Below are 10,392 nucleotides of genomic sequence, written 5' to 3'. Positions count from 1 at the left end.
ACCTGCATTAATGGGCAGTTCTAGATGGGGGCCAACAGGGTACCAAAGAAGTTATACTAAATAAATGTCTTATGCTAATACAGTGGTGGATTTTTTTAACCTTCACAATTTTACTTTAACAATGAATAAAAAATTATAGTGCTGCACTTTTAGCTGCTGTATGGAGATAGGATCATATTTTCTATCCGCCAGGGATCTGCAAACTGAACCTCTGAAGACGCAAGTGGGTCTTTGGCTCACTTATTATATCAAATGATGAAATATTGCTCTTTTTCTTGTTTCATTCTTTTTCAAGTGTTGCCATGGAAAAACACTCACTATCCTGGTCCCTGTGGTAAATCTGGTCTAGAACCAGCATCCAAACCTAACTCCTTATTTATATAAATATTTTGGTAATACTCTGTAAAATATCAGAATGTTCACATACATTTCATACACACATTTTGAATATTAAATCAGGTGTTATGATCAGTTACTCAGTGGTTTACCAAATACTTTTTACACTTGCTTAATTAAATGTATGTATGTAGAAATAGGATCCAACCGACCCCACACACGTAAAACTTGTATCATTTGCCATAGTCCTCTACGTTTGCCTTAGTCCTCGCACGCACAAGGGTTAAAGTATTCCACTCTGATTGGAGTACAGTTTTGGGGTACTCTAACCGACCTCTATGCATGAACGATTGCTCTATGGATCACTTTTTAAAGACAAAAAACACTGCCATAAAATAATGTCTATCACTGCAGCGGATGTCCCGCCCCATGAGTAGGACGACGCGCCATGGTGGGCGTCCCTTATTGTGATTTCTTAAAGGTGGCAACCCTAATTGTGAGAAATGTCTCAAACTGTCACACATAGAAAAAAACTGAGCGAGAAACGGCCAGCAAATGAAACAAGTTCATTAAGCTTTATTTTTCATATTTAATCAGTGATGGAATCTACTTACATAGTTGGTGGCCCACAGAGCTTTGAGTTTTAGGTAGCGCTGCAGTCGGTGTCCAAGGGTCGACTCAAACTCATTGGCCAACTTAGTCATTTGCTGAAACTCTGAATCCGTCAACAGAGGGCGCACTGACTCTAGATACTAGAGACAAACAGGGAGTGACAATAGGGAAGCAAGGACGAGCAATCCAGCTGTTTTATTATACATATATCTATCCCTTAAACCTTTTCAAGTTTTTAACTGTTTCAATGTATTTCTTGAGAATTTTAGTTGTACAGAAACAAAAAGTGAAAGGAAAGCGATGAGACTTTTTTCTAAATTTTAAACATATTTAAAAATTCAAACATATAGAAAGCGTGGATTTCCTTCAGAAGTTACCTAATATGTAAATATAATGTGATTCAGATGTTCTGTGAAGGTTTGTCAAAGAACAGTAGGAAACAAGCAGCTTGATGAAGACTCAACAGTGGGAAGAATGTAACAAACGCAAAACTTACACAGACATGGCTGTTCGCAGAAACTGAGAGGAGAGCACTAATCAGAGAAGAAGACAGAACAGATGAAGAAGAATTACCCTGCCCAGAGTGTCTTGTATGCCAGGAACGGGGAGATGAGGGAGGGAGGTTTGATAGCTGTACAGCAAAGGCTTCTTTCTTGAAAATAACCTCATCAGAGTCTGAGAAGAACAAAAAAAAAAAAACCTTTGTGTCACTTTCAGAAAGTTAACAGATGATAATAACAGTTTTTTAAAACAGATTTTAAATGAAAATGCACTCAGACTTAGTAATAAATAACAATCACTGGTATGCACAGAAAACAGCCTGGTTCTTACCACCCAGACTTTGGTGGTGTTGGAGACTCTCCCATGCTGCTCGAACATCCAGTAGTGGTAGGAGAGCAGCAGTTTGAGGCAGAAGCGCAGGGCGAGGATGAGGGAGAGCCACAGCAGGGTGCTGAAGACCAGAGCTGACACCATGGTTTGACCCTGACTGCTCAGAGAAACATGCAGACTGCACAGAAAGACGGGAACAAACGTCATCACAAAGAGAACTACAAATATTAACACGAGCTTCAATTAATTCTGACGAATAAAATGGGAAAACATATGTATCTACAGGTAGAGTGCGTCTGTGGAGAACTATGACTAGGAAAGAGCAACAGCTCCATCTACTGGTAAAAAGAAGCAATCGACTTTCAATGTTCTAGAATCATATGTTGTTAAAATAAACATGCATGGAGAAATATTAAAATTCCAGAAATTATTAATTATTATTCTGTGACTAATATTGTTAAAAATAAAAAAAAGCAAAATGGACTTAGACTTGACTCTGGACTTAATCAGAAAGTCTTGAAACGTATTGTGACTTGCAAAAAAAAAAAGTGGAAAAGTAGCTGCTTCCTTCCAAATGGATTCTGTTTTGGTTTGTTTCAGAACAAACACATTTAAAAATTTAAAACAAAGACTGAATATATTTTCACACAGGATCAGGTAGGTTTGAATAAATACCTACCTGAATAAATAAGAACATTTAAAAAAAAGGTTTGTATTTAACGTACTTATCTCTGTCTTAAAATGTGATTGCAAATGTAAAACACAAGTACTTTCTTTTAATAATCTAGTATATATTTCCACATCAACACTTAATATTGTTTCCTGTCTCTGATGTCTTCGTTGGTGGTTTTTAAAAACAACTCATCCCGGTTCTGTTTACCTCAGAGGAAGATGCTGCTGTATCTTTGCGATGAGCCCCATGCTGGGATCAGACTGCATATACATGGTAGCCAGGATCCCTATGGCAACAAAGAGCCACGACGATGGGCTAGCAGGATACACTCCCTTTATCACTCTGTTCTGTAACGGCAGAAGAAAAAAAAACAAAGTATGATTTTAAAATCAGTATTTTTCTTTGCTTTTTGACCAAATGCACATGAATATTAGTTTCTTAATTTAAAATTGATTGTTGGGAAACTTGATTTCCTCCAGATTGATGGCTTTTAGTGTTAATGTAATATGTAAACCATCTTCAAGTATTTTTTTATGAAATACTATTTTTTTTTACGATAAATAAAAAGTAGGGTGATAAATAAAAATAATTCATTTTTTACTGACTCGCCTAATTCATAATTCTCATTCTTTTTTAGATCAGTTCACAGATGAGTAAATCCAAGTGATTTCACTCAACTTTCCAAAGTAAAATATAATCAGAAATGAATCATTTGTTTCTTGTTTTTCACTGATGCTTTAGAACTGACTGAACCTGAGCTATTTTGCAGATAGAAAATGGAGAAACATTTTTAGACTGGCAAAATGTTAGAATCATTAGCCCACAAGACTTTCAGTTGTAACTGCAGCAAAAGATGGTTTTAATCGACTCAGGGGGGCTGAAAAGAATTACATGCTACACTATTTAGATTTTAATTATAAAAATAATACAGAACCCATGTTCCTTTACAGAGATAAATCACAATAGGAACAGCTTCTAATCTCTGCAGCTGATGAAAATTTCTTTTGCAACTTTTAAAGTAATACAGCATAAAAAATTAAAAATAAAAAACTAAGCAAAAAGCATAAGTCTTGAAATACTGGCATAGGGATCAGTTATCAGAAAAAAACAAAATAACTTACAAATTTAAAAAAAAATAAAATAAAATAAAATGAGCTGAACTCTTAACAGTACATAAGCAGTAAAAGGTCTTCAAAATAGTCACTCAGAACATGATAAAGTCAGATGTAATGTAGAAAACTCCAAAACATTTTCTTTTACTGCACTGTTTGGGTCTGTTTATTACATAAAATCCTATTAAAACTCCTGGAAGTTTGTGAGTGTGATGTGACAAAATGTGGAGGAGTTAAAGGAGTGTCATTTAAAAGGTATTGTAGCAGGAAGAAAACAAACATATACAACTCTCTGGGCGAGTCCACACCCTGAACTGGTGTGTGTGTGTGTGTGTGTGTGTGTGTGTGTGTGGTGGCAGTTGAAGAGATATTCATGTTTTCATTGAACGATGGATTATAGACTATAGTGCAGCTAAACCCACTGAACCTTATAAAACAGCTTTCCAACAGACTACTCAGAATAAATTTATTGCATAACAAAGTACATAACACCTGCTTTTTGTGGCTTGTGTTATAACTGTAATCTGACACCATTTATTAAAAGCCTCTGGATTCTTTTTCTTCCTGGTTATAAACGACATTTCACCATACCATTGCAACACTTGACACACCCACACATGTAGTAGCAAGTTGCGATTACGTCTTAGCAAAAAGAGAATTTCTACCTACTGAGGTATGAAAACTTAATGGAGTTCAGACTGACAATAAGTTACACAGGTTTGTATTGTCTCTGTCAGTTTCTAATTGATATAGATATTTGTAAATCCAGTCGCCAGGATAGTAGCGCACAATATTTTCTGTGTATCATCATGTTAAAGGGCTTGTGTTGCTCTAAACTCTCAGAAACATAATAAAGCTGTTTGAAGTTTTATCTAAAGTAATATATTACTTTAACTCAACATTATGCAAGCAAGTCAAGACTTTTGTAAAAGGAAAGACAGTAATCGAACACTTTGATCTACTTCAGGATGTATAGTTTGAAAACAATGTAGTAAAACTGCAAGTGAAAGAATTTTAGAGACATAATTTGATGTGTTCTGATTGAGGATTTTGGGCTGAAAAAGCCTTTTAAAGATTTTTTAGTATGAAAAGTCATTAAATACAACGACAAAGTCTTTAAGTTGGCAACAGTAGGATGACAATTGTTAACTGGGCATGTGCGGATGTGACCTGGAAGGCGGGTCTGTCTGTCATTTCTCTCTCATTGAAGAGCAAAAAGGGGACAGTGGCTGATGTTCAGAACAAAGACAACCTCAAACTAATGTTCTCAGCATGAGTTTAGCAAAGAACACAGTAAACTCTATCCAAAGCATGTCCACTGGTGGGTTCAACTAAATATATAGTCAAGGTTTGTCAAAACATCATCACTACAAAGGGGTTTTCAGCTTCTTTCAATTCTTTTAAAATGAATTTAAACCATAGCAACACCATGAGAAAAAATTGTAGCTTATAGTGTTGATGGTATAGCGTTAAAACCTTAATATGCTGTAACACTGGCATGTGTTTCAGATATGTTGCCTTAAATGAAGAACAATGTGTTACTTTTTTTATATATGATATGTGTGAACAAACATCTTGGATAACTGGAAAATTAGTTCATTCAGTTATCCAATGGGGCATTGATGCCAAACTGAAAGACATTTAATGAAAGGCATTCAGGAGGAATTTTGGTTCACAAGAACGATGTGGACAACGATGTGAGGCATAATGAAGCTGATGTGACAGATGAACTCCATCCCCTCTCCATGCTGACCTTCATGCGGCTGACTCGCTTCTTCCAGGACCGGACCCCCGACAGGTAGATCTGGTTCAGGGCCTGGTAGGACAGCTGCAGGTCGATGCCTTCTGGTGTGATGGTGAACTGGAACGCTACCGCCTGATGAGCCTCCGCCATTGCTGTCACATGAAAGGAGATAAATGTGATATGAACCTCTTCTAATACAAAATATGACTGTAAACACTTAATCCATTTAATAAAATGATTTCTTAGCAAACGTTGCTAGGATGATTATAATTTTTCATGGTTCTACACCTAAAAATTATGAGGTACCCTTTGTATCACCTTCTCAGCATAGATTTCAAGTTTTATCACAATATTTTCTGGTAATATCGTGATAACGATACAAGTGACGATAAGAAGTATTTATTGCCTTTCTTTTGGTAATTGTATGGTAGTTGCAGCGTGACACAGCAACCATGGCATCACAAAGACAAGTATTGCTCTTCAGAAACATTTCCATTTGTAATACACCTCTTTAGGTCACAAAAAGAAGTGTGATTTGTATCACTAGACTGCTCAGAGTAATTACATTTAGTCATATTGTCAAATTAATTGATAAATACGTTTCGGAGAAAATAGTAAGACTAAGAATTCCGTCAACATAGACAGTTTGTGGGGCGGGGGGTGAAACAATATTAGGAATTTATCATGACAACAGTAAATACATGCCTGCTCCTAGTTTCAGGAACTGGCTGATAAGCACAGAAAATAAATTGAAAAAGTTCTAGTCTCATGATAGAAAGCTTCTCTGAAAGCCAGAAGGCATCACAGTGTGCAAATCAATGTGAAAACACTCGAATTATTCAGTGTGGAAGGAATGTTATTTTTACATGTGCAGCACCAACAGCACATTGTATTCTGCGGCTAGCTCACTCTGGTTATTTCATGCAGTTTATTTAAAAAAATGATTAATCGCTGAAAATGTAGAAAATTATTCCTGAAGTGTTTGGTCAGTAGTGGGGCTAATTTGACTGTGCATCAGATCAAAATGTAAAAACTTTAGACTGCGTTAACTTTTCACAATTTGTCACATTACAGCCACAAACAGTAATGGGTTTGTTGGGGCGGTGATTTCCTGTGATAAACCAACACAAATGCAAAGTGGTTGTGAAGTGGAACAAACACAATGACTGACTTTTTAAACGTTGTTCCAAATAAACAGAAGCAGATATATTTGTGATGCAGGTGTTTTTCTTCACTACTTCTCAATGATAACCTGAAAGAAGGAATTGTCTGTTCCTTCTTCCTGTGTAGCAATGAGACTGATTGCCACCCGTCTCCCACGCATCACAGTCGCTGCACTGTGGTTACGTGAATGCGGGAGGGGCACAGTGCACAAGGTCAGTCTGGCAGATTTTATAAGTGCTCAGCCTTTAGAGCAATGAGATGCACAGTGACCTCAGGAAGACTAGAGTAGGGAGTTATTTTCCTCTCTTAGATGAGCACAAACTTACCTCAGGCTTCACAATGTCACTGTCAAGTTTATTTCTGTAGCACATTAAAAAATAACATCACTTGACTAAAGTGTTTTACAGTTATGTGGAGGTAATCCACCGTCTTTTACCTGTTCAATCAATCACATTTAAATAGAGATGCACCGATCCATTATTCATATCTGTATCGGTGCAAATATTGAAAAAAATTCTGTGACAATGTGTCTGATCCACAAGGGTAGATCTATTCAGTCTAATTCTATGCTTTGTGCTCTGAGCAACATCATGCTTTATTATTATTTATTTTACATTACATTTAGAATTCCTAATTGCACTTTCTGAACCATTTGAAAGAAGGAATGCCACAGTTTGTTTTTATATGTTCGACGAACTTAGTCAACCTACTATTTTATCACTCTCAGTTTACATTGGCTGTTCTACTCCTAATTGCAGTGACTGAACAAATTAAAGTTGTGTTGTTTTTACATGTGTGACCAAGATTGTGAAGCTACTGGTGAATTTAAGTGTGCTGTACTGATGCAGAGTTATTAAATACATTTGCAATTAAGTACATTTATGGCTGTATTTTAAAATAAATAAATAAATAAAAAATTTCAAGTCCATTCGGCACTGTTTTTCTGTATCAGATCGGTCGATACTAAACCTCAGATATCTGTATCGGAATTGGAAGTGAAAAAGTGGGTCGGTGCATCCCTGGTTTTAACCCAAACTTTGGATTAGGTTGAGGTTGACAGCCATCTACTTGTGGGTTTGAAATGAACTATGAGTTCCTAAAGCTCATAGAACTGATATCCCAGCTCATAGAATTTGGGTAACTCCTTCTCTTTTATTGTTATTTTGTACTTTTTCTTGGTCGACCACATAAATTGCCAGTAAACTACATTGAAGTTTGTTGTAGCAGAATGTGAAAAGCCACTGCTGTTAGTTAGTATGCTAGTGCTAACACCAATACATAACCCCTCTGTTGTAAGCACAACTATAATTGTCCCTATTGTCTCTGGTCATGTGTAACTATCTAACATCCAGTCTGTTCTCCTAGACTTGAATCTGTGTGACTTCTGTTACAAGGCCACAACAAGATAGGATGTTCTACACCTCTGGGCTAGAATAACTAAACTAGAGAAGACTTGGTGCAATGTTTTAATGTAGTGTTTGTGTGCAAAAAGGCTTTAGAGATACACTAATGCCATGATACAACATGATACGTGATATTCTCCTCACAACATCATATGTATCACTTGGACTGAATTAATTGAATTGATGGTGTAATACTGATGTAATGAATGCTGTTTTTGTTATACATTTGCATTGTATACATTTGTTATACATTTGGTTATGCAGAAAAGACCTTTTCTGCATAACCAAATACACAAAAAGCAACTTTTTTTGTCTTATTCACTTATATTAGATAATGTAATTTATCTATTTCATTTCATTATTTAAGTAATTGTAACTGGTTGTTTCTTTACATGTAAATTTTAATGTACATGTGCAAGGGGGTAGAAAATGTCATGTGTGATAGCTGTCATTTAATTCACATGGATTTGACATTAAACTCAAAGTAGGATTTAATGTATCGATACTCGTGAACAAAAAATGTATACTTTCTGAGGGAAAAATATCGATAAATATTGTATAACTGATAAAATTACACAGACCTAGTGTGCACCAATTATGGAGCCAAAAAAACATATCTGTCCCCGGTTTTTATGCACTGTCTAATACAAGGTTTTTCCAAAAGAAATTGAACATGAAATATTGCAAAAGTATCCCCACTCATTGAAATTTGTCAACTTCTATCATGTTGCAAACTACAATTTTCAAAATAAAAATCTGACAAGCTTAGAACAAATGGTTGTATTTTGCATTTATCAGACCATACCTGTGTCTCCTACATGTCATATGGCAGAAATTAAACATTTTTTAGTCATTTCTGCTAAGACGCTTTAAGTTTGTTGATTATTGGTCTCCTTGAGTTAGTTGACTATGTTTGCTTTTGTAGTTGTGCTTTGCTTTGTCAAGTCTTCATAATCCTGTTTGTGTTATATGTTGGGTTTTTTTGTGTGGATTTTTCTGTGTTCTCCGTTTAGTTTGAGTTGATTTCGAGATTTCTAGTGTCTACTTTTGAGTATTAACGGTTTTTCCTTTGTCCACTAATTAGTAATTTGATTCACCTGTTTGGTTAGCTATTTAGGTTTGACGCGCCGCAGGTTTGTTGCGGCAGTTTCTTCACCAACTGAGCTGCGGGGGTCCTTTTTCTTCGATTCATCACCTGTGGTGAGAGGTCCAGCCTCGGCTTCGGTTCCAGTGCCGGTGTTTTCCAATTCGGTAGCTGGAGCAGGAGGGAGGGGCTCGGGACGTCGCCGGCATGAGGTGTTACGAGGAGTTATTCGCCGCCAGGGTTCATCAGTAAGGTTACGTGGACGTTTCCACCGCTGGATTGGTGGAGGGAGGCATTCTCCAGTTCGAGCGCTGGGAACTTTGCTGCGGATCCTGCGACATGTGGTTCGTCCTCCGGGGAACATATTGACAATGAGGCGGCCACCGGGTCGTCCACCTGAGGGTCATGGGAGGTTTTGGTTACGTTCGGGTCGTCCTCCGGAGAGGTTCGGGCCCATAGACTGGGGAAATTTTTTTTCTGTGGTCCCACCAGTTCGGTTTTCCGCCATGCAGACTGTTGGGGGCTTATTTGGTGGAAGTCCGTCTGGGGGTGTTTTTTCTGTTGCCTTTCTCACGCCCATTGTGGGTTGTTTTTGTGTTTTCCCTTACGCTCCCTTCGGGGTTTTGACTTTGGGACTGGGGGTGCCTTAGTGTTTGTTTGGGCATCTGGAATCCGCCCTTAGAGGGGGGGGTACTGTCATATGTTGGGTTTTTTGTGTGGATTTTTCTGTGTTCTCCGTTTAGTTTGAGTTGATTTCGAGATTTCTAGTGTCTACTTTTGAGTATTACCGGTTTTTCCTTTGTCCACTAATTAGTAATTTGATTCACCTGTTTGGTTAGCTATTTAGGTTTGACGCACTGCAGGTTTGTTGCAGCAGTCTCGTCTGAGTATCCTCTACGCTCTGTGTGAGTTTGTACGGTGAGATCTGACCTGTATATCTTAACTGTGATGAAAAGTAAAAGTCTAACTATGACAAGACGAAGAAGGCCTCGTGGTTCCTGTCGACACCAAACACCCTCATTCCTGACAGTTCGTCCACTTTGCTTTCTAACAAACCTAGGAGGAATTCACACAGCAGTGTGGAAACGACTCAGAGGCAGAGTCTATTTACCAGTACTAATACTAGGTGACTTTTGAAGGTGATTTTTTTAGACTTGATATAATTTCTGAGATTGGAGTAAACAAAGCCTAATACTCATTTCAGATATTCATTTGTGAATTTGTTTGTAAACATCATATAATTTTGCTTCCATTTTAGGTTTGTCTACCACAGTGTTTCCCAACACTAGTCCTCAAGGCACACTGCCCTGCATGTTATAGTAATTTCCCTGCTTTAATGTACCTGGTTCAGCTGATTGAAGTTCAGCAAAGACCTGCTAATTGAAATCGCCTGTGCTGAAGCAAGGAAAGACCTAAAACATGCAGGGTAGTGT

At 37.4% G+C, this 10,392-nt stretch overlaps 1 protein-coding gene across 1 annotated transcript in view; it reads right to left on the bottom strand.

Annotated features, from left to right (window-relative positions):
- The window catches only part of LOC106936286 (carnitine O-palmitoyltransferase 1, liver isoform-like), a 38,063-nt gene that overhangs the window by 26,457 nt on the left and 1,214 nt on the right, over positions 1 to 10,392 (bottom strand). Inside the window, exons 2-6 of the mRNA XM_015017165.1 lie at positions 5,318 to 5,460; positions 2,660 to 2,799; positions 1,780 to 1,957; positions 1,522 to 1,623; positions 951 to 1,088 (exon numbers count right to left, since the gene is read on the bottom strand). Of these exons, the coding sequence (XP_014872651.1) occupies positions 951 to 1,088; positions 1,522 to 1,623; positions 1,780 to 1,957; positions 2,660 to 2,799; positions 5,318 to 5,458 (699 nt within the window). The 5' untranslated portion in view covers positions 5,459 to 5,460. The remainder of the gene's footprint in view (positions 1 to 950; positions 1,089 to 1,521; positions 1,624 to 1,779; positions 1,958 to 2,659; positions 2,800 to 5,317; positions 5,461 to 10,392) is intronic.

The sequence above is a fragment of the Poecilia latipinna genome, unplaced genomic scaffold (assembly GCF_001443285.1).
Source record: "Poecilia latipinna isolate Pla-1442-1.1 unplaced genomic scaffold, P_latipinna-1.0 Scaffold2112, whole genome shotgun sequence".
Lineage (NCBI taxonomy): Eukaryota > Metazoa > Chordata > Actinopteri > Cyprinodontiformes > Poeciliidae > Poecilia > Poecilia latipinna.
Note: the sequence above shows the minus strand (reverse complement) of the source record. Positions and strands in the feature narration are given on the sequence as shown.